This window comes from Triturus cristatus, chromosome 1_1 (assembly GCF_964204655.1).
Source record: "Triturus cristatus chromosome 1_1, aTriCri1.1, whole genome shotgun sequence".
NCBI classification, from domain to species: Eukaryota; Metazoa; Chordata; class Amphibia; order Caudata; family Salamandridae; genus Triturus; species Triturus cristatus.
In genome coordinates, this window is record NC_140579.1 from 444,575,411 (window position 1) to 444,599,892 (window position 24,482).

The 24,482-nt window shown below is 52.5% G+C and overlaps 1 protein-coding gene across 1 annotated transcript in view; it reads right to left on the reverse strand.

The window, feature by feature from the left end:
• The window catches only part of LOC146870411 (uncharacterized), a 1,711,658-nt gene that overhangs the window by 1,658,014 nt on the left and 29,162 nt on the right, over positions 1-24,482 (reverse strand). The window contains exon 2 of the mRNA XM_085640891.1: positions 9,051-9,197. Within this exon, the coding sequence (XP_085497017.1) occupies positions 9,051-9,197 (147 nt within the window). The remainder of the gene's footprint in view (positions 1-9,050; positions 9,198-24,482) is intronic.

Here is a 24,482-nt window from a genome sequence, read left to right on the forward strand (position 1 = left end):
AGACCAAAGAAGACTTATTGCTTGCGTCGAGTGAAGAAGTGTCCGGTGGAATCCAAGCCTGGGTTCAAGATGGAGAAGACCTGAAAATTGAAGGGACAGTGTTCAAAGTCACTTACCAGTGACCGGTGGCCAGGAAGATGGATGACCACAGATGTCGCGTCGATTCAGGTCATCGATGGCGTTTTGACTCTTCGCTCACGAGGTCCAGGAGAGATCGACGATGACCAGCAGCTGGATTTCGAGTGTCCCACGACGCCTGCAGCTGATGGCAGTGTCGGCACCTGGATTGGAGCCAACAAGCCTTGGCAACTGCAAGTCTTGTGTAGACTGAAGAAAGTTGATGGTGCAGACCAGCAAGGTCTGAGGGACTCACCCAGCAAAGGTAAGTGAGGGCAGGCCTGGTGCAACCAGGGGAGCCCTTTGAGTCGATGAGAAAGTCTTCGGGGGACCCACTAGCCAACGGACAAGTGATTGCAAAGACGCCTCCTCAGGAAATGCTTTACAGGAGCCCACGGTCACTTGGGATGGGGTAGGCTGCTGATTTTTGGTGCAAGACCTGCTAGAGGCTTGGGCCACAAATGGTCGAATGCACAAGTTTTTAGACCGTTGTTTAGGGTTTGCACTTGACAATAGTGCACAGTCCCCAGGTATTGCTGTTCCTCGTCACTCGTGGGGTCCACTCACCACAGCTTCGCTGGGGACTCACAATGGCCGTCTAGAAGTCAGGAAATTCACTTCCGGGGCAGCAGGGACTTCGAACTCCGGCGGGAGTGGGAAAGTTTGCCACCGTTGATTAAGGTTTTTGGTGCCTGCCAAGCAGGGGAGTCACTCCTTGACTCCAAGGTAGATTCTTCTGTCTTCCAAAGGTAGTGGAACGTCGAAGGGCCAGGATTCTTCTTTGTAGAGCATCATCCAGGGTTATCTGATTTGTAAAGGCAATGCTTGCTATCTTATAGTGAAGATAGGGGAGGGACTAGCTCTATGACCACTCCTCTAGGAGGGTCAGGGGAGGGGGTGGTTACACCCACTTCCCTTTGTCCAGTTTCGCGCCAGAGCAGGGGCAAGTAGCCCCTGAACCGGTTTGAGCTGGCATATGCACAGAGGAGCCTACTGCTCCCCCAGTGCAGGACTTCAAAGCACTCTAGGAGTGCACCCACCCAGCTCCAATACACTAAATCCTGTCTGGAAGGTGGTAACACCTCCCTGTGTCAGGATGCCTTTTGTTGGGCCTCCTCCACTGCGAGTTTCAGTCAGCAGCAGGAGGGCAGCCCAGTGTCTGTGCTGGAGGCATCCATTTTGTGATGCCAGGGCTCTATAGGATTTCTGTCGTTTAGTACAGTGGGTACATGTCATCCCCACTATAAGGGTGGGATCATATTCCCACACCAGTTACTAGTGTGGGGGTATGATTCCAAGTTGTTTGACACCAAACACGACATGTTTTGATGCAGTCATTCCAAAGTTAGCATTTACCGCAAGGTTATAATGCACTTAAGAGTATATGGTTTAACCGCATCCACAAACAGCCATAGGGAATAGACCCTGCCAGCTGCAGTGGGGCCCGGCTCAGGCAGAGGTACCCCCTCACATAGCAAACCAAGCACCCTGTCCTCAGGATTGATAGGGCCTGTCATAGGGGTGGCTGATAGGTTTATATGTGTGTGTATGGTGAGATATAGGAACCTATACCTCTTTGAGGAGTGATAACACTACCTTACACAGGCTGCAGTAGCAGGCCTGTGGTGTCAGATTGAGTCTGCTTCCCAGGGGTGGCATAATACATGCTTCAGCCCCTGGTAGGCCTGTGAAGTACCAATGCCCTAGGTACCATATACTAGGGGCTCATAAGGTACCACAGTATCCAATCACTAGTGCATCTAATATGCACACCAAGTCGTTTAGAGAGAACAGAGAGACTGGGGCCCTGATTAGCAGGGACTTAGCCAGACTATAGCCAGAAACCAGTGTATACATCAGAAAAAAAGTGGGGGCAACATAAGTGCAGATCCTACTCTCCTACACTCATCTACTCCACCTGTGGCTCACCCACTCCACTTCTGGCTCACCTACTCCACCTTTGGTTCACCTACTCCACCTTTGGCTCACCTACTCCACCTTTGGCTCACCTACTCCACCTTTGGTTCACCTACTCCACCTTTGGCTCACCTACTCCACTTCTGGCTCACCTACTCCACTTCTGGCTCACCTATTCTGGCTCACCTACTCCACTTCTGGCTCACCTCTACTCATCTTCTGGGTCACCTACTCCACTTCTGACTCTCCTACTCCACTTCTGCCTCATCTACTCCATCTCTGGTTCACCTACACCACTTCTGACTCACATGCTCCATGTGTGGCTCACCTGCTCCACTTCTGGCTCACCTACTCCACTTCTTCCTCATCTACTCCACTTCTGCCTCATCTACTCCACATGTGGCTCACCTACTCCACATGTGGCTCACCCACTCCACATGTGGCTCACCTACTCCACATGTGGCCCATCTACTCCACCTGTGGCTCACCTGCTCCACATCTGGTTCACCTGCTCCACATCTGGATTACCTTCTCCACTTCTGCCTCATCTGCTCCACCTGTGGCTCACCCACTCCACTTCTGGCTCACCTACTCCACCTTTGGTTCACCTACTCCACTTCTGGTTCACCTACTCCACATCTGGTTTGCCTACTCCACGTCTGGTTTGCCTACTCCACGTCTGGTTTGCCTACTCCACGTCTGGTTTACCTACTCCACGTCTAGTTTGCCTACTCCACGTCTAGCTCACCCATTCCACTTTTGGCTCACATACTCCACTTCTGGTCCACCTACTTCACGTCTGCCTAATCTACCCCACATGTGGCTCACCTACTCCACGTCTGGCTCATCTACTCCAACGTTGGCCCATCTACTCTACTTCTGGCTCACTTACTCCACATCGGGTTCACCTACTCCACTTCTGGTTTGCCTACTTCACTTTTGGCTCACCTACTCAACTTTTGGCTCACCCACTGCACTTCTGGCTCACCTACTTCACTTCTGGCTCACCTACTCCACGTCGGGTTCACCTACTCCATGTCGGGTTCACCTACCCCACTCCTGGCTCACCTACTCCAGGGGGGTAGCTCTTCCTTGTCATTTCTAGTTCACCGACCCCACTCCTGGCTCACCTACTCCAGGGGTAGCTCTTACTTGTCACTCTTGACTCACCTACTCCAAATGTCGCCCTTCCCTTTCACCTCTGGCCTACCCCAGTCCTGGCTAACCTACTCCAGGGGGGTAGCTGTTTCTTGTCACTTCTAGTTCACCTACCCCACTCCTGGCTCACCTACTCCAGGGGTAGATCTTACTTATCACTCCTGACTCACCTACTCCAAATGTCGGCCTTCCCTTTCACCTCTGGCCTACCCCACTCCTGGCTAACCTACTCCACGTCGGGTTCACCTACCCTACTACTGGCTCGCCTACTCCAGGGGTAGCTCTTCCTGGTTACTTCTGGTTCACCTACCCCACTCCTGGCTCACCTATTCCAGGGGTAGCTTTTACTTGTCACTCCTGACTCACCTACTCCAAATGTGGCCCTTCCCTTTCGCCTCTGGCCTACCCCACTCCTGGCTCACCTACTCCAAATGTGGCCCTTCCCTTTCACCTCTGGCCTACCCCACTCCTGGCTCACCTACTCCACGTCGGGTTCACCTACTCCACGTCGGGTTCACCTACCCTACTCCTGGCTCATCTACTCCAGGGGTAGCTCTTTCTTGTCACTGCTGGTTCACCTATCTTGTCACATCCTACAGAATAATGCTGCCCCGTCTGGATCTGGGTGGGCGGTGCGTCTTCCCGAGGGTGTGGGCATTCAGACCTTTACTCACTGGCAGTCAGTGCTGCCCACACTGACACCACCGGGGCGACTAACTCGTTGTGAATGACAAAAGAACACGCCTCTGTCTGAGGCCTGGGCTTGAATGGCTGATGTAACTTGATGGGTAGCTCTTCTGTCCGAAGCTTGAGCCTGTGTGTTGTTTGTAGCAGCTTTCATAGGTGACTACCTGAAACCTGAGCTTTTAAGGTTTGTGTAGGGTGTAAAACCCTTGTAATCTCAGAACTCTGAGTTTGTGTTATGTGTAACCTGTAAAATATGTAATTTGAAGCGATTACTATACTGCCTAGAGGCTGTGTTTAATAAATATATTTAATCTGCTGTCTGAAGTTGGGGTCCATTATCTCTGATTCTTAAGAGATAGCTCTGCTGCTTAAAGCCTGTGCCATCTCTGTAGCTTGAGGAACAGCTGTTCTGTTGGTGACCTGAGACTACACGATCTGTGCACCATGAGTGAAAGGTCTGTGCAAAATGAGTGAATGTCTGGTGTTTGCTTCCTATGACTGTAAGGTCTGTGCACCGTGAGTGACAGGTCTGGTGTTTGCTTCCTGTGACTGTAAGGTCTCTGCACCGTGAGTGGCAGGTCTGGTGTTTGCTTCCTGCACTGTAAGGTCTGTGCACCGTGAGTGACAGGTCTGGTGTTTGCTTCCTGTGACTGTAAGGTTGGTGCACCATGAGTGATAGGTCTGGTGTTTGCTTCCTGTGACTTTAAGGTCTGTGCACTATGAGTGATCGGTCTGGTGTTTCCTTCCTGCAACTGTAAGGTCTGTGCACCATGAGTGATAGGTCTGGCGTTTGCTTCCTGTGACTGTAAGGTCGGTGCACCATGAGTGATAGGTCTGGTGTTTGCTTCCTGAGACTACAAGATCTGCGCACCATGAGTGATAGGTCTGGTCTTTGCTTCCTGCGAATGTAAGGTCTGTGCACCATGAGTGATAGGTCTGGTGTTTGCTTCCTGTGACTGTAAGGTCTGTGTACCATAAGTGACAAGTCTGGTGTATGCTTCCTGTGACTGTAAGGTCTGTGCACCATGAGTGACAGGTCTAGTCTTTGCTTCCTGCGACTGTAAGGTCTGTGCACCATGAGTGATAGGTCTGGTGTTTGCTTCTTGTGACTGTAAGGTCGGAGCACCATGAGTGATAGGTCTGGTGTTTGCTTCCTGAGACTACAAGATCTGCGCACCATGAGTGATAGGTCTGGTATTTGCTTCCTGTGACTGTAAGGTTGGTGCACCATGAGTGATAGGTCTGGTGTTTGCTTCCTGTGACTGAAAGGTCTGTGCACCATGAGTTATAGGTCTGGTGTTTGCTTCCTGTGACTGTAAGGTCTGTGCACCATGAGTGATAGGTCTGGTGTTTGCTTCCTGTGACGGTAAGATCTGTTCACAATGAGCGATAGATCTGGTGTTTGCTTCCTGTGACTGTAAGGTCTGTGCACCATGCGTGATAGGTCTGGTGTTTGCTTCCTGTGACTGTAAGGTCTGTGCACCATGAGTGATAGGTCTGGTGTTTGCTTCTTGAGAGAGAAAGGTCTGTGCACCATGAGTGACAGGTCTACTGTTTGCTTCCTGAGACTACAAGATCTGTTTGCTTCCTGTGACGGTAAGATCTGTTCACCATGAGTGATAGGTCTGGTGTTTGCTTCCTGTGACTGTAAGGTCTGTGAACCATGAGTGATAGGTCTAGTGTTTGCTTCCTGTGACGGTAAGATCTGTTCACCAGGAGTGAGAGGTCTGGTGTTTGCTTCCTGTGACTGTAAGGTCGGGGCACCATGAGTGATAGGTCTGGTGTTTGCTTCCTGTGACTGTAAGGTCTGCGCACCACGAGTGATAGGTCTGGTGTTTGCTTCCTGTGACAATAAGATCTGTTCACCATGAGTGATAGGTCTGGTATTTGCTTCCTGTGACTGTAAGGTCGGTGCACCATGAGTGATAGGTCTGGTGTTTGTTTCCTGTGATGGTAAGATCTGTTCACCATGAGTGAGAGGTCTGGTGTTTGCTTCCTGTGACTGTAAGGTCGGGGCACCATGAGTGATAGGTCTGGTGTTTGCTTCCTGTGACTGTAAGGTCTGCGCACCACGAGTGATAGGTTTGGTGTTTGCTTCCTGTGACAATAAGATCTGTTCACCATGAGTGATAGGTCTGGTATTTGCTTCCTGTGACTACAAGATCTGCGCACCATGAGTGATAGGTCTGGTCTTTGCTTCCTGCATCATGAGTGAAAGGTCTGTGCACCATGAGTGAAAGGTCTGGTGTTTGTTTCCTGTGACTGTAAGGTCGGAGCACCATGAGTGATAGGTCTGGTGTTTGCTTCCTGAGACTACAAGATCTGCGCACCATGAGTGATAGGTCTGGTGTTTGCTTCCTGTGACTGTAAGGTTGGTGCACCATGAGTGATAGGTCTGGTGTTTGCTTCCTGTGACTGAAAGGTCTGTGCACCATGAGTTATAGGTCTGGTGTTTGCTTCCTGTGACTGTAAGGTCTGTGCACCATGAGTGATAGGTCTGGTGTTTGCTTCCTGTGACGGTAAGATCTGTTCACAATGAGCGATAGATCTGGTGTTTGCTTCCTGTGACTGTAAGGTCTGTGCACCATGCGTGATAGGTCTGGTGTTTGCTTCCTGTGACTGTAAGGTCTGTGCACCATGAGTGATAGGTCTGGTGTTTGCTTCCTGTGAAGGTAAGATCTGTTCACCATGAGTGATATGTCTGGTGTTTGCTTCCTGTGACTGTAAGGTCTGTGAACCATGAGTGATAGGTCTAGTGTTTGCTTCCTGTGAAGGTAAGATCTGTTCACCATGAGTGAGAGGTCTGGTGTTTGCTTCCTGTGACTGTAAGGTCGGTGCACCATGAGTGATAGGTCTGGTGTTTGCTTCCTGTGACTGTAAGGTCTGTGCACCACGAGTGATAGGTCTGGTGTTTGCTTCCTGTGACAATAAGATCTGTTCACCATGAGTGATAGGTCTGGTGTTTGCTTCCTGTGACTGTAAGGTCGGTGCACCATGAGTGATAGGTCTAGTGTTTGTTTCCTGTGATGGTAAGATCTGTTCACCATGAGTGATAGGTCTGGTGTTTGCATCCTGTGACTGTAAGGTCTGTGCACCATGAGTGACAGGTCTGGTGTTTGCTTCCTGCGACTTTAAGGTCTGTGCACTATGAGTGATAGGTCTGTTGTTTCCTTCCTGCAACTGTAAGGTCTGTGCACCATGAGTGATAGGTCTGGTGTTTGCTTCCTGAGACTACAAGATCTGCGCACCATGAGTGATAGGTCTGGTCTTTGCTTCCTGCATCATGAGTGAAAGGTCTGTGCATCATGAGTGAAAGGTCTGGTGTTTGTTTCCTGTGACTGTAAGGTCTGTGCACCATGAGTGATAGGTCTGGTGTTTGCTTCCTGTGACAACAAGATCTGTTCACCATGAGTGATAGGTCTGGTGTTTGCTTCCTGTGACTGTAAGGTCTGTGCACCATGAGTGAAAGGTCTGGTGTTTGCTTTCTGTGACGGTAAGATCTGTTCACCATGAATGATAGGTCTGGTGTTTGCTTCCTGTGACTGTAAGGTCTGTGCACCATGAGTGACAGGTCTGGTGTTTGCTTCCTGTGACTGTAAGGTCTGTGCACCATGAGTGATAGGTCTGGTGTTTGCTTCTTGAGAGTGAAAGGTCTGTGCACCATGAGTGACATGTCTGGTGTTTGCTTCCTATGACTGTAAGGTCTGTGCACCGTGGGTGACAGGTCTGGTGTTTGCTTCCTGTGACTGTAAGGTCTCTGCACCGTGAGTGACAGGTCTGGTGTTTGCTTCCTGCACTGTAAGGTCTGTGCACCGTGAGTGACAGGTCTGGTGTTTGCTTCCTGTGACTGTAAGGTCTGTGCACCATGAGTGATAGGTCTGGTGTTTGCTTCTTTAGAGTGAAAGGTCTGTGCACCCTGAGTGACAGGTCTGCTGTTTGCTTCCTGAGACTACAAGATCTGCGGACCATGAGTGACAGGTCTGCTGTTTGCTTCCTGTGACAATAAGATCTGTTCACCATGAGTGATAGGACCGGTGTTTGCTTCCTGTGACTGTAAGGTCGGTGCACCATGAGTGATAGGTCTGGTGTTTGTTTCCTGTGACGGTAAGATCTGTTCACCATAAGTGATAGGTCTGGTGTTTGCTTCCTGTGACTGTAAGGTCTGTGCACCATAAGTGATAGGTGTGGTGTTTGCTTCCTGTGACTGTAAGGTCTGTGCACCATGCGTGATAGGTCTAGTGTTTGCTTCCTGTGACTGTAAGGTCTGTGCACCATGAGTGACAAGTCTGGTGTTTGCTTCCTGTGACTGTAAGGTCTGTGCACCATGAGTGACAGGTCTGGTGTTTGCTTCCTGTGACTGTAAGGTCTGTGCACCATGAGTGACAGGTCTGGTGTTTGCTTCCTGTGACTGTAAGGTCTGTGCACCATGAGTGACAGGTCTGGTGTTTGCTTCCTGAGACTACAAGACCTGTGTATTGTAAGTAAAAGATCAACTGCTTGCAGCCTTTGCCTGTAAGAGGTGTGTGACATAGCACAAAGGTCTGCTGTTCGAGGCGTGAGTGTAAAACATTTGTGTCCCCTGAGGTAAAGCTCTGCTGTCTGTACCGTGAGTTTATTAGATCAATGCTGTAATCTGACAGATAGCGCTGCTGTTTCTTGCCTGAGCAGGTGAGATCTGTGTAACCTGACAGATAGCTCTGCTGTTTCTGGCCTCAGCCTGCGAGATCTATGTAACCTGACAGATAGCTCTGCTGTTTCTGGCCTGAGCAGCTGAGATCTGTGTAACCTGACAGATAGCTCTGCTGTTTCTGGCCAGAGCCTGCGAGATCTATGTAACCTGACAGATAGCTCTGCTGTTTCTGGCCTGAGCAGTTGAGATCTGTGTAATCTGACAGATAGCTCTGCTGTTTCTGACCTGAGCAGCTGAGATCTGTGTAATCTTACAGATAGCTCTGCTGTTTCTGGCCTCAGCCTGTGAGATCTGTGTTACCCTATCAGATAGTTCTGCTGTTTTGAGCCTGTGAGATCTGTGGCACCTGTAAGACCTTTCTGTGGATTCTGGCCTGACCGCAGGATTTACACATACTATCAAGTGAAAGGCATTTTTTACATGGCTCTGAGTTATCTAGTCTCTTGTAAAGAATCACAGGATCTATGACGACACATCTTACCCTGTGTGCGTGGCCTCCTCAGGGTGCACTTTCCGCCCGGGTCTTCCTGGTACTTGGCGAGGCAGGATCCGCATTCCCGGGATCCGGGGGCGCAGGGGTAGCGCCGGTCCAGGAGACAGGAGAGCCGACTGGGGCACGGAGACACGTCTGGGTGCAAGGAGGCAAAAAACACAGGGTGGTCACAGGTGCAGAGAGAAGACTGGGCCCTGGTACTGGGAGATCTGGGTAACTAGAGGGGCGGTGCTGCTGTCTGCCCCTGATACCGTGAGATCTGGGTAACTAGAGTGATAGCTCTGCTGTCTGACCCTGATACGGTGAGATCGGGGTAACTAGAGAGGGAGCTCTGCTATCTGAGCCCTGATACTGTGAGATCTGTGCAACTAGAGGGATAGCTCTGCTGTCTGAGCCCTGATACTGTGAGATCTGTGCAACTATAGGGATAGCTCTGCTGTCTGAGCTCTGGTACCGAGAGATCTGTGTAACTAGAGGGATAGCTCTGCTGTCGGAGCCCTGATACTGTGAGATCTGTGCAACTAGAGGGATAGATCTGCTGTCTGAGCCCTGATACCGTGATATCTGGGTAACTAGAGGGGCGGCGCTGCTGTCTGACCCTGATACGGTGAGATCTGGGTAACTAGAGGGATAGCTCTGCTGTCTGACCCTGATACGGTGAGATCTGGGTAACAAGAGAGGTAGCTCTGCTATCTGAGCCCTGATACTTTGAGATCTGTGTAACTAGAGGGATAGCTCTGCTGTCTGAGCCCTGATACTGTGAGATCTGTGCAACTAGAGGGATAGCTCTGCTGTCGGAGCCCTGGTACTGAGCGATCTGTGTAACTAGAGGGATAGCTCTGCTGTCTAAGCCCTGATACTGTGAGCTCTGTGTTACTAGAGAGGTAGTTCTGCTGTCTGAGCTCTTATACTGTGAGATCTGGGTAACTACAGCGGCAGCGCTCCTGTCTGAGCCCTGATACTATGAGATCTGCCCTGATACTGTGAGATATGTGTAACTAGAGAGGTAGTTCTGCTGGCTGAGCTCATATAGTGTGAGATATGTGTAACAAGAGAGGTAGCTCTGCTGTCTGAGCTCTTATACTGTGAGATATGTGTAACAAGAGAGGTAGCTCTGCAGTCTGAGCTCTTATACTGTGAGATCTGTGTATCTAGAGGGATAGCTCTGCCGTCTCAGCCCTGATACTGTGAGATCTGGGTAACTAGAGCAGTAGCGCTGATGTCTGAGCCATGATACTGTGAAATCTGGGTAACTAGAGAGGTAGCTCTGCAGTTTGAGCTCTTATGCTGTGAGATCTGTGTATCTAGAGCAGAGGTCTTCAAACTTTTGGATGCCGAGACCCCCCTGTCAACATTTTGAGGCGTAAGGACCCCCTCTTGACAAAAATGTCTAAACCTGTTGACTAAATTGCGTGGGATGAAAATGTAAATAAGGTTATGTGATGCCGCGTATTTTGGGATAGCATTGCTTCATTATTTTGATATTTTTTACACACAGTAACGCTGAGGAAAGATTTCACCCAATCAGTACCCATTTATAACCAACATACAGCAATTATCATCAGAAAGATTTCAAGTCAACCTTTGTGAAGGGCCTTCCACTCTGCAGCAATACGTGCTGCCACATTAGAAGCTCACCTGGCCCTGACCGGAAGAAGCAGGGGTCCCTTAAAACCCTGGCGGTTTTGTGTAGAGTTAAGCCTTTTACCCATGCAGCTTTCCTCTCACCCCCTCCCTTCCATCCCTCTCTCCTCTCCTAACCCCGGATCCCTCTCTCACTTTGCAGGTCATTTTCTTTCACCCCTTTTTACAACTTCTGAACTCTCCCCATTCAACCTCTCACTTCACCTTTAATGACCTCTTGCCATTCTGTCCTTTCACTGCCCTCATCTCTAACAGTCTCTCACATTTATCTCATGGCCTCTCTGGCCCTGTCACCTCCCGTGCCCCTCAGCACTTCTCATTCACTTCGTCTCTTCATTCAAATTTTTGTCTATTTGTATCTTACACCTCTCCAGTCCCCCCATTCCTCTTTCACATCTCCCCTTTGTTCTAACAGAAGCCCTCACCTTTGGATCACACTCACTTCTTGCGTGTCCACACTTCTCTTCGGCAATTCACATTTCTCCTCATCCCTGACCTCTTCAAGCAAATTCTCTCACTCCCTTGCTGTCCTCTCTCATTTTGGGTGCGGATGCAAGTTCAGAATGGGATGAATGAATGTATGATTACTGATGGGCTTGTTGAGTGAGTTGCATATTGAGTAGTGAGGGGGACATGTGAGTGAAGTGTCACATGAGTGCAGGATGAGTAGTGTACTCGTGTGACTGCAGGTTGAGGTATAGTGTGAGCAGGACAAGTGCATTTTGAGAGCAGAGTGATCACTGTGAGTGCAGGGTGAGCGGGTGAATGGTGCAAGTGCATGGTGATCAGTGTGAGTGCATTGTGATCGCTGTGAGTGCAAGGTGAGCGGGTGAATGGTGCAAGTGCATGGTGATCAGTGTGAGTGCATTGTGATCACTGTGAGTGCAGGGTGAGCGTGACAATGAAGGGCGAGAATGAGGAATGAGTTGTCTGAATGCAGGGTGCATTCCCAGACCCATGAAGTAACTCAGCATGTTATTGACGGGGCGTAGACTTTAAGATCTAAGTTAAACTATTGCGGCATTAATCGGGGATCGAGGGTGAAGGAAATAAATAATGTGCTGATCCTGCAACAAACTTCCAGTCCTATGGTTAGGGTTGCCAGCAGATTATTTTGGTGGCCCAGTCGGTACAAAAAAAACCAGTCACCTAAAGCGGTATTTTCAGCGCTTATCTGTGCATACTTCCCAGGGCCGGCTTTAGTGCTGGTGGTGCCCTGTGCGACCATGTTTGTTGGTGCCCTCCACAATGACCACCCCCACCACGGATTCTCTCACTAGCACCCTTTAACAGTGACCAAGTCTCCATAACCCCACACTCTCAGATGCATTGAATTAGTTATATAGTGCCACTCATACCAGTGTAGGGTGTCTGAGCACTTTGCATCACACACACATTACACAGAGACAATCAATCATAAGTGTGTAAATCAGTGTGTAGGAAATGTTACATAAGCCAAAGGACTAAAAGTATATGTTGGAAGGCGGACCCCGAGGAGTCGGTGAGACCACCAAGGGGGGGGGCCCTCTCACTGCACGAAGTAGCCGAGCGCTGCCGAGAAGTCTCCTGAGAGATCCTTCTCCTATCCCGTACTAGCACAGTAACACCACCACACCGGACTCAAGGAGGTTGTCTCAAGACAAGCAATTCTTTATCATCAATAAAAAGGTTACGAGCTCAATATTTACACGAAGGGATCGAGGGATCCACCAAAAGTCTCAATGTCTCTTTGGAAGGGTAGGGGTAGCGGGACAGTCTTTGGCAGGAATGTGGTACGAGGGTACCTGGGGCCCAGCTCTTATCCTCACACTGGAGGACCTCCGATCTCGGAGGGGTCGAGCCGCGACGGCGTCAGCAGGGCTCTGGCGTACAGTTCGTGGAGAGCCGCGATTCAATCAGCAGGGCTCTCAAGATGGTCTCTGTTCAGCTCGAGCCGCGACGTCGTCAGCAGGGCTCCGAGGAAGGTTCCAGCGAGGTTGGGCCGCGACAGCGTCTGCAGGGCTCCGATGTTCCAGGTGGTTCAGAACAGGGTTCACAGGAGGGAGCCGCGACGCAGTCAGCAGGGCTCGTGATGGTTCCGACAAGAGTTCTTCTCCGTAGGGTCAGCCGCGATTCAATCAGCAGGGCTCTCGACTCCGGGATACAACTGCCGAGCTGTGGTGGGGTCGCCCCAGATATAGGTCTGGAGCCCTTTGATGTCCGGACCGATGCGCCCGAGGGGGCGGAGTGGCCGGGTGGAGGTGGCCAGACGCCCAGCAGGAGAGGCGCCAGGCCCATGGGAGTTGCAGGGCGATCACACCTTGAGAAGGGAGGACAGTTGGGGGTCCCATCGATACTGTCCTCCGCCGGGGCGATGAATGGTTCCTGCGGCACCCCCTGGCTAGTTCGTGGTGCCTCGATGTCGGGGCTTCGCTGGGGTCGAGGCCGGGTTGAGCGGGGTCGCGCCGGCTGGTGCACGGTGTGACGTGGATGCCAACAAGATGGCGGAGCCACGAGGAGTATGCGTCCACGTGCAGCTCCGGGTGAAGGGCCTTGGTGCAGTTCAGACGGGTGGCCCGTGACGGCCGGGGCGGGGAACGGGCACAATCCAGGGGGTTAAGGACCACGCCACGAGGCCGGGTCCAACAGGCGTCCCCCCCAGCCGAAGGCATGGAGAGTCACCCATCTCCTTGGGGATTCTCCTCGTCAAGGCGGAAGAAGCGGGACAGGCCGTCGGCGTTGGCGTGGTCATTGCCGGGCCGGTGTTCGACGTCAAAGTCCATCCCTTGTAGCGAGATGGACCACCGCAGCAGCTTGGGGTTCTCGCCCCGCATTTGCATTAGCCATTGCAAGGGCCAGTGGTCGGTCTGGACCCGGAAGTGGGTGCCAAAGAGGTAGGGCCGGAGCTTCTTGAGGGCCCACACCACAGCGAAGGCCTCACGCTCAATAGTGCTCCAGCGTTGCTCTCGGGGCAGTAGTCGTCGGCTGATGAAGGCCACTGGTCGGTCGAGCCCCTTTTCGTCGGCTTGGGATAGGACGGCCCCGATCCCATACTCGGAGGCGTCCGTCTGTACCACGAACTCCTTCTGGTAGTCCGGGGCCTGCAGCACCGGAGCAGTACACATGGCTGTCTTTAGGGTGTCGAAGGCTGTTTGGCAGCGGGGTGTCCAGTGTACCTTCTTGGGCTGCTTTTTGGACGTTAACTCTGTGAGGGGGCCAACAATGCTCCCATAGTCCCGGATAAACCGCCGGTAGTATCCGGTGAGGCCCAGGAAGGCCCGGACAGCGGTCTGGGTAGTGGGGGGTTCCCAGGTCTGGATGGCATCTATCTTTACTTGGAGGGGGGCCACCTGCCCGCTCCCCACTTGATGGCCCAGGTAGGTCACGGATCCGTGGCCGATTTGACATTTGCTGGCCTTGATTGTGAGCCCGGCCCGCTGAAGGGCGGCCAGGACGGCCTTCAGGTGGAGAAGGTGCTCGGCCCAGTGGTTGCTGTACACGGCAATGTCATCTAAGTAGGCCGCGCTGAAGGCCTCAAGCCCGGCCAAAACCTTGTTCACCAGTCTTTGGAAGGTGGCCGGGGCGTTCTTCATTCCGAAGGGCATCACCCGAAAGTGGTAATGCCCATCCGGGGTCGAAAAGGCGGATCTTTCTTGGGCGCCGGGGGTGAGCTGGATTTGCCAGTACCCGGCGGTGAGGTCCAGCGTGCTCAAGTAGCGAGCGGCCCCTAGGCGGTCGATCAGTTCGTCGGCCCGGGGTATCGGGTGTGCATCTGTCTTGGTTACTACATTCAGGGCTCGGTAGTCCACGCAGAATCGCAACTCCGGGGGGTGACCGGGAGCTGCGGCCTTGGGCACCAGGACGACAGGGCTGGCCCACGGGCTGTCGGAAGGCTCGATGACCCCCAGGGCCAGCATCTTCGCTACTTCGGCCTGGATGCAGGCCCGCACTCGGTCAGGCACCCGGTAGGCTCTGTGTCGTATGGGGGGGTTCTCCCCGGTGTCGACGTCGTGGACGCACCAGTGGGTCACCCCCGGGGTGAGAGAGAAGAGGGCTGCGTAGTCCCGCAGTAATCGCTGGCAGTCGTTGCGCTGCTCCGGGGTCAGGGACGAGGCGAGTTGGACCCCTTCGATCGATCCATCGTGACTGTCGGATTGCAAGAGGTCGGGCAAGGGCTCGGAGTCGTCCTCGCTCCCCTCGTCGGTCGCCAGCAGCAGGCTCAGTTCGGTCCGGGCGAAGTGGGGTTTTAGCCTGTTCGCATGTAGGACCCGGAGGGGGTTCCGGGGGGACTCCAGATCGACCAGGTAGGTGACGGGACTTTTCTTCTCCACCACCTTGAAGGGCCCGGTCCACTTGTCCTGGAGGGCGCCGGGTTCGACCGGGGCCATGACCCATACTTTCTGACCTGGCTCGAATTCTACCGTAGAAGTGTTGCGATCGTACCACCGCTTCATGTCCTCCTGGCTGGCCTCGAGGTTGGCTTCGGCTATGGCTCGGAACTTGCGGGTCTGGTTTCGGAGGGTCAGGAGGTATCAGTAGACGTCAGGAGGGGCGCCTCGGGGCTTCATCTCCCAGCCCTCCTTGACCAGGCTGAGTGGTCCGCGGACCGGGTGCCCATACAATAGTTCAAACGGGCTGAACCCCAGGGACTTCTGCGGGACCTCCCGATAGGCAAACAGGAGGCAGGGCAGCAGGACATCCCATTTCCGCCTGAGGGGTTCTTCCAGGCCCTGGATCATCCCTTTCAATGTTCGGTTGAACCGCTCAACCAGCCCGTTCCCCTGGGGGTGATATGGGGTCGTGAACTTGTATGTGACCCCGCATTGTTGCCACAGGGACCGCATGTACCTGGAGATAAAGTTCGTGCCACGGTCGCTCACCACTTCGCTGGGGAATCCCACTCGGGAGAAGATCCCCATCAAGGCCCGTCCTACCACAGGGGCCGTTATAGTTCTGAGCGGGACCGCCTCCGGGTACCTGGTGGCGTGGTCCACGAGGACCAGGATGAAGCGGTGGCCCAGGGCGGTTTGGGGGTCCAGGGGTCCCACAATGTCGATTCCGACTCGTTCAAACGGGGTGCTGATGGCGGGAAAGGGCTGGAGGGGGGCCTTGACCCGACCCCCCGTCTTCCCGCTGGCTTGGCAGGTCTGGCAGGACCGGCAGTGGTTGTCCACATCTCTCCGCATCCGAGGCCAGTAGAAGTGGGTCACCAGACGACTGTACGTTTTGTCTTGCCCCAAGTGTCCGGCGAGGGGCACATCATGGGCCAGGTTGAGAAGGAACTCCCGGAAGCGGAGGGGGACCACCAACACGCGGCCGGCCCCGAGTTCTGCCACTTTCTGTTCACTGTACAACAGGCCCTCGGCCCAGTAGATCCAGTGGGTGCCGGTCTGGTCACCGTTGGCTTGCGCGGTCGCCTGCTGTCGGACCCCTTCGAGAGAGGGACAGGACTGTTGCTCTTGCTGGAACTGCTCTCGGGTGGGGCCCCCTTCATGTTGCCATTGCGTCAGTTCTGGTAGGGCGCTCGGAGAAGCCATCTCTTCGGGGGAGGATTCGCTGGGCCCGGGGTCGGTGTCCGCCTCCTCCTCGCTGCTGGCGGGAGGGGGTGTGAGCCCCTCGGGTCGGGCCGTCCCGGAGGTCGAGGAGGAGCGGGGGGCCTGGGCGGTCATGGACCGGGTGATGGCGCAGGCCCAATCAGCCAGTCCCAACATTCGGAGGTGCTCTCGTCGTCGTTCTACTTGAGCCCAGGGGGAACTCTCCAAGTCGTTCCCCAGGAGGCAGTCAACCGGGGCGTCGTCGCGCACCGTCACCTTCAGCAGGCCCGTCACCCCTCCCCACTCGAAGGGGACCAGGGCCATCTGGCATAGGCTTTCACTGTTGTCGGCCGTCCGCACCGGGCACAGCACATTCGGTAGAATCTGTTCAGGGGTCACCAGGTGGCAGCGGACAGCGGTGATACTGGCGCCGGTGTCGCGAAGGGCTTCGGCCCGTTGTCCGTTGACCGTGACCTGCTGCCGGTACTTCTGGGTGTTGGTTGGGATGGGGGTGCAGGGTACCATCTCTCGGCTACCCAGGCAGACCAGGGACATGGCTGCCGGCTCCCACTCAGTGTTTTCTTGGTCGAGGGCCTCTTCTTCCTCCTCTCCCCCCAAGGCGGCGGCTGTCAGCTGCCGGGGCGGGGGCCCGCCGGCCCCGTTTCTTCGGTTCAGGGGGCAGGCCGGGTCGCTGGCAAAGTGTCCGGTTTGTTGGCAGCCATAGCAGGTCACGGGTGGCCGTGGTCCGGGTCGGGCCGGGCCCACCCTTCGCGCTAGGCTCGGGGAGAGATGTGGCTGCGGTGGCCCTCGAGGGGGGCTCCTGGGGGCCCCAGCGGGAGGGTCTCGGTTCCTGTTCGGCCCTCCCCCCCCACCGCGCTGGCGTGGGGGTCTGTTGGGGTTCCTCTGGTACTCCCCCATTGAGCTCCGGGGGACCCGGGAGTTGACCCATCGATCGGCCTCGACGGCAAGTTTTCGCGGGTCGGTCATTTTGCTGTCGAGGAGGTGCTGCCTCAGTTCCACGAAGCAATTATTGGAAAGGTGTTCCCAGACGATGAGGTCGACCAGTTGTCCGTAGGTGGTTACTTTGCTGCCTTTGATCCACCCTTCTAGGGCCCGACTGAAAAAGTCCACATATTCCACCCATGTGGTACCCGGGATTTTCTTGCAGTCTCGGAACCGCTGGCGGTACATCTCCGCTGTTAGCCCGTATCGGGTGAGCAGGGCCTCCTTCATGTGATCGTAGGAGGTCATCACCTCCTCCGGTAGCTGGAGCAGCGTGTCCCGCCCTTCACTCAGGAATCGCCCCCACAGGCCTGCGCCCCAGTCTTTTCGGGGCACCCGATGGGAGGTCATGGCCACCTCGTAGGCCTTGAACCATTGTTGGATATCGTCATTCTTGTAATACTCCTTGACGACCTCCTTCGGGATATGCACCTTGGCCTCGGGGGGCGGTAGAGTGTCTCTAGTACTGGGGGTGTTGGTCCCTCCGTTCTTGGCCTTGATCTCGAGCTCCTTGAGACTGCGCTCGTGCTCAAGAGTTAGTTTCTTTTCCTCCAACTCCCGGTGTCGTCTCTTCTCTTCTATTTCTTCTTGAAGGCGTAGCTGCTCGAGGGCCAGTTTCTTTTCTGCCAGCTGGAGTTCGCCGTCCAGCCGCAGTCGGGCGAGCTCTAGTTCGTGGCTCCGGACCTTTTCCCGCTCTCGTATTTCTTCCTCGGAGAGGCCGGTTTCTAGGCTCTTTCTTCCTCCGGTTGCCGGGGTCAGTGCGGTTGCTGTGGTCTCCGTCAGGGGCAAGGGCCCCTCTTCCTGGGAGGGGCCTGCCCCAGCCTCCAACCATGCCCTCAGAGCTTTCTGCATCTCTTCCTTGGTACCGAGGCTGGTGGTTGCAATGCCTTTGTCTCTGCAGAACTGTTTTAATTCTTTGTGCGTATATTCTTCCAGCCGTTCGGGCTGGAACTCCATTGTCGCGTTGTTTCCCTGGCTGCTCATGATGCTATTCGTTTGGATGGGTAGCTAGTGGGTACTGGCTGGTACGTACTGCGTTCGGCTCGGATCCCACCGCTGCCACCAAATGTTGGAAGGCGGACCCCGAGGAGTCGGTGAGACCACCAAGGGGGGGGGCCCTCTCACTGCACGAAGTAGCCGAGCGCTGCCGAGAAGTCTCCTGAGAGATCCTTCTCCTATCCCGTACTAGCACAGTAACACCACCACACCGGACTCAAGGAGGTTGTCTCAAGACAAGCAATTCTTTATCATCAATAAAAAGGTTACGAGCTCAATATTTACACGAAGGGATCGAGGGATCCACCAAAAGTCTCAATGTCTCTTTGGAAGGGTAGGGGTAGCGGGACAGTCTTTGGCAGGAATGTGGTACGAGGGTACCTGGGGCCCAGCTCTTATCCTCACGCTGGAGGACCTCCGATCTCGGAGGGGTCGAGCCGCGACGGCGTCAGCAGGGCTCTGGCGTACAGTTCGTGGAGAGCCGCGATTCAATCAGCAGGGCTCTCAAGATGGTCTCTGTTCAGCTCGAGCCGCGACGTCGTCAGCAGGGCTCCGAGGAAGGTTCCAGCGAGGTTGGGCCGCGACAGCGTCTGCAGGGCTCCGATGTTCCAGGTGGTTCAGAACAGGGTTCACAGGAGGGAGCCGCGACGCAGTCAGCAGGGCTCGTGATGGTTCCGACAAGAGTTCTTCTCCGTAGGGTCAGCCGCGATTCAATCAGCAGGGCTCTCGACTCCGGGATACAACTGCCGAGCTGTGGTGGGGTCGCCCCAGATATAGGTCTGGAGCCCTTTGATGTCCGGACCGATGCGCCCGAGGGGGCGGAGTGGCCGGGTGGAGGTGGCCAGACGCCCAGCAGGAGAGGCGCCAGGCCCATGGGAGTTGCAGGGCGATCACACCTTGAGAGGGGAGGACAGTTGGGGGTCCCATCGATACTGTCCTCCGCCGGGGCGATGAATGGTTCCTGCGGCACCCCCTGGCTAGTTCGTGGTGCCTCGATGTCGGGGCTTCGCTGGGGTCGAGGCCGGGTTGAGCGGGGTCGCGCCGGCTGGTGCACGGTGTGACGTGGATGCCAACAAGATGGCGGAGCCACGAGGAGTATGCGTCCACGTGCAGCTCCGGGTGAAGGGCCTTGGTGCAGTTCAGACGGGTGGCCCGTGACGGCCGGGGCGGGGAACGGGCACAATCCAGGGGGTTAAGGACCACGCCACGAGGCCGGGTCCAACAGTATAGGAGTCACATGTCATCCATACTGGTAGGCAGTATAGTTCAAGAGTGCTTGGTGTGGAGAAGCACAAACTCAGAGTCGAAAAAGAAACAGCATAGTTGGGAGTTTCCTTTAATAATAAGAATTGATTTCTAGCCAAATTAACCCTTTTTGCAACATTAATCAATGGTCTAATAATGTATTCTTTGTAGTGTGCATGCTGTTCTAGGATGAAAGTTAATAGCTCACTATTCTATATCAGGACTTTAAGTTATAAATTGCAAGTAACAAAAGGATGTCTCTTTTGAAAGCAGTAACCTGCTGATCTCTTCACATCATACCCACTCTGTAATCTACTTGGTACTCGTTCTTTGCAGCAGGCATATTAACCCTCTGCACTAACATCACCCAAGTCAAAACCTCAACTATACAACATTCTGATCTCTCTCCAGGAAGATAATTAATCACATGAGTTATCTTGACATTTATGTGAGGCCTGGTAATTGCCGGGGAAAGAAACGCTGCAGCAGGTGCTTCAAAAGCACAATAAACTTTCACACACGGCGCCCCCAGGAAGCCAACTTTGTATTCCTTTCCATGAAATGCATTCTCACACTACGGCAGTGAATGTAAAATCCAAATGTAAGGAATAGGCACAGTGGGGACCCAGGGGGTACTTGAACCAGCAAAAAAACCTAAGCCTCTGTAAGCAGTTTACAAAGGCATGTTAAATGATCTTTAAAGACCTGTGAAAAAACACGGGGGTGCCGGAGATAGGAATCCAGACACTGCCCAGCTGAGCCCCCAGCAGCTCAAGTTTCACTGCAGCAGGCTGAGACACAGGACGGGGGAAGGGGGGGGGGGGGGCTGGGCAGAAGTGTGACTGGGAAGGCGCGACCCCCTTTGCATCACTCCACGGCCCCCCTGGGGGTCGCGCCCCACAGTTTGAAGACCCTTGATCTAGAGGGATAGCTCTGCCGTCTCAGCCCTGATACTGTGAGATCTGGGTAATTAGAGCGATATCGCTGCTGTCTGAGCCCTGATGCTGTGAGATATGTGTAACTAGGGGGTTAGCACTGCTGTCTGAGCTCTGGTACTGTGAGTTCTGTGTAACTAGAGGGATAGCTCTGCTGTCTAAGCCCTGATACTGTGAGCTCTGTGTACCTAGAGGGATAGCTCTGCTGTCGGAGCCCTGGTACTGAGAGATCTATGTAACTAGAGGGATAGCTCTACTGTCTAAGTCCTGATACTGTGAGCTCTGTGTAACTACAGAGGTAGTTCTGCTGTCTGAGCTCTTATACTGTGAGATCTGGGTAACTACAGCGGCAGCGCTGCTGTCTGAGCCCTGATACTATGAGATCTGCCCCGATACTGTGAGATATGTGTAACTAGAGAGGTAGCTCTGCTGGCTGAGCTCTTATACTGTGAGATATGTGTAACTAGAGAGGTAGCTCTGCTGGCTGAGCTCTTATACTGTGAGATATGTGTAACAAGAGAGGTAGCTCTTCTGTCTGAGCTCTTATACTGTGAGATCTGTGTATCTAGAGGGATAGCTCTGCTGTCTCAGCCCTGATACTCAGTCAGTCAGTCAGAAAAACTTTATTTCGGCTACAAGCCATAAAAGTTCATAAAATAGCATAGTATAATAACAACAAAAAGGGTAATCAAAGATAAAAACATAGTTCTAGATGTAAATACAATCATCATTCAGTGATACATGAGATAAAAACAGAATAATGACAATAGATAATACCGGTAAAATTACCTTAGTGAGGTAATAGTTGTCTTCTGATTAGCCACATAGAAAAGAGAAATTTGGATATCACAATAACATATACGGGGGACGAGTCGTATTTCAGCAACCTGAAAAGATCTCTATGGTTCGTGGCCCCTATATTCTTAGCAAGTTGAATTATCCATTTTCTACGGGGAATTTTATATGCCGGGCAGAAGATTATAGCATGAACCTCGGTTTCGTCAGTGGCACCACACCCAGGACAAGATTGCGTGATTGAGCCAGCCCATTTATTTGTTCTTGAACGGAGGGGAAGGGACCCATGTCTAAATTGTAAATATAATTTTTTGGCAATTACCGGGTGAATCAAATCTATTGCAGACTTAAATCTATAGCCAATTTTGGCCTCGAGAAAAGCCGAGGTCAAGTTTGCAGTATTAGCAGATCGAATGATCTGAGTCAGCTTATGTTCCTCCAAAATTTTTGCCAAAGATCTTTTTGGGAGAGAGGAACAAGTATCCTCAGGTGAGAGCCAAAGGTCTTCTCTTCCTATATCCCTAAGTGATTTTTTAACATAGGCTAACCAAGGGATAGCACCTGCCTTGGGTAACAATAAGATGGACTTCAGTTCCTCCTGAAAGTTAGCAAGTTCGGGAGTGCTCCATAGTCGTCGCCAGTACATTACAGGTCTGGAGGCGACCATGTCCGCAATTGGTTGAATGCCCACGTCCATCCTGAGCGGCTGGATGGGGGTGCTCATCGGAAGTGCAAATAGTTGTCTAAAAAATTGATTTTCTGACTTGGTTAAAATCAAGGATGGGTTATGGCCCCATAATTCAGCGCCGTAGGCTGCCACCCCCTAGCCTGGGTTTTATAAATCTCTACCAGAGGGCTGATTAATTTTAAGTGGCTATTTTTAAGCATCTTTAGAATCCCCCCTGATATCTGGACAAGTTTCAAGTTTACTTTTGAGATCTGGGGGGCCCAGGTCATTTTGTTATTAAGGGTCAAGGCCAGATAATCAAAAGTGTTCACCCGTTCTAGGGGCAGGCCGTCCAATTTTGGTATGGGACGATTGGTGGTATCTGCGTGGAACACCATGTATTTGGTCTTATTCACGTTAATGATTAGGTTCCTTTTCCTACAAAAGGAGGCAAAGCCATCCAGGACTCTAACCATACCCATGGGTGATCTGGATAAAAGCAGAGTATCGTCCGCAAACATAAGTGCGGGAATTTTCCTGCCTGCCAACTTGGGGGCATCTATATCGCATAGGGCCAGAATGTCTTCAACCAGTCCATTCAAGAAGAGGGCAAAGAGGGTTGGGGCTAAAACGCAGCCCTGTCTAACTCCCTTTCCTACCTGGAATGGTTCTGTGAGTTCTCCACGGAGTCCGAACCTGACTCTAGCGAAGGTGTCTTTATGGAGACGTTCTAATAGGTCACAGAGGTAGAGAGGTACGCCCATCCCCTTTAGCAACTCCCAGAGTTGGCTGCGGTCCACCATGTCGAAGGCAGACTTTAGATCAACAAACGTGAGGTAAAGGCTGCCCCCTTCTAAAATTATACTTTTCCAGTGGATCATTTGCAGCCTGAACAATTGGTCCACAGTTGACATTCTAGCTCTAAATCCCACCTGCAGAGGGGTCAAAATATTAGATTCCTCCATCCAGGTTTGTAGTCTCCCTAAGAGAATGCGGGCAAAAATCTTCTGGGCAACATCTATTAGGCTAATAGGCCTATAATTAGCCGGATCAAGTGGAGAACCCTTTTTATGTATTGGTATGATCTCGGCTCCGACCAAAGTAGGTGGTAGCGGCATTCCTGCTAGAATTGCGTTAAAGAGACCAAAAAGATATGGGGCCCAGATGTCAGGTTCACTTTTAAAAAGATCGCCTGGGATTCTATCTAAGCCTGGGGCTTTATTGGGTTGGACTTTACTAAGGGCAACTCTAACCTCACTGAGGGTGCACATCGGGGTCAGGACCTGGGTTAGGGGTAGGCAAGGACTAGGGTGGGGAAGGGGCATGACCAATAGTGGAGTCTTAGAAGCGTAGAGTTCTTTAAAATAAGTACGCCATATTTCTTGCCCTAGATTGGGTTAGAGCGCTCGAATCGGACCAGACGTTCCAGTTTTAACTAAGTTCCAGAATGATTTTAGGTCCCTGTTCTTTAGTGCATGGGAGATGTCCTCCCATCTGCTGATTTCCCACTCTTTTTTTGCATCGTTGATGGTTTTCTTAAAGAGGGCCCTTGCTTCCTTTATTTTTGGCTTAGTGCCATTTTTAAGAGTTATCAAAAGCAATAGCTTTGCTTCCCTACACGATTTATTAAACCAAGTAGGATTCTCCCTTGTAGATTGTGAGTTCCTCTTAATAGCCCGACTAAAGTGGATCTCAAGGGTGCCGCATAATTCTATGTGTGTCGCTCCGATCAGCTCAAAATCAAAATGAGCCTCTAGTGTAGTTGGTACTCCCATTAATTTCTCCAAAAGGGGATAAATCTCAGAGTACATTGCACCAAGTTTCCTATCAGATAGGGCAATCTTTTCCCATCTAACTCTTCGGGAGCCATCAGTTGTAATCAGGGGAACTACACTAGATGGATCAATGGGAGAAAGGTGGTGATTTGTAAGCCCCTCCAAGGTCACAGCAATGGGATTATGGTCACTTTCGCAGCGTTTAATGACTTGGAAGTCCAGGATCCTTGGCCAGAGTCCCATACTAAGCATGATGTAATCAATAATGGAAGTTTGGCCGTTTTTTTCAAATGTTGGGTTACCTGGGTTATCTGCAGGGAGCCTGCCATTGCATGCCCTTAATGAGAAAGTAAGTGTTAATTGGGTAAGTTGAAGAACCAATGGCGTCCAAGCCTTCGTGGGATAAGTATTGGAAGGCGGTATAGCCCACACTTGGTCCTCTTCCTGGGATACAGGGGAAATTAGCCCGTTCAAAGGTTCATAATGGCAATTGAAATCCCCACCGATTATAAGAAAATCGGTGTTAATAGTGGTACTCAGAAAAACGTCCAAACTACTCAAGGTGATGGACTCCTGGCCATAACTCACAGGACGAGAATATATGTTTATGAGGGTCAGTACCTGGTTTTCCCATGTGGACATAACTAAACACATAATATCCGGTGAGTCAGTATTAATTCTCTTGGGTGCACATCCCAGGTGAGTCCGTACCCAAATGGTCATCCCTCCAGAGGGCCTTCCCCCATTTGGCCTTACTGCGGATTCCCAGAAGGTAGCAAACCCTACACGATGATGGGGCTTCAATGCCCAGGTCTCCTGAAAGAGGCAGATATCATGGCCATCTATGA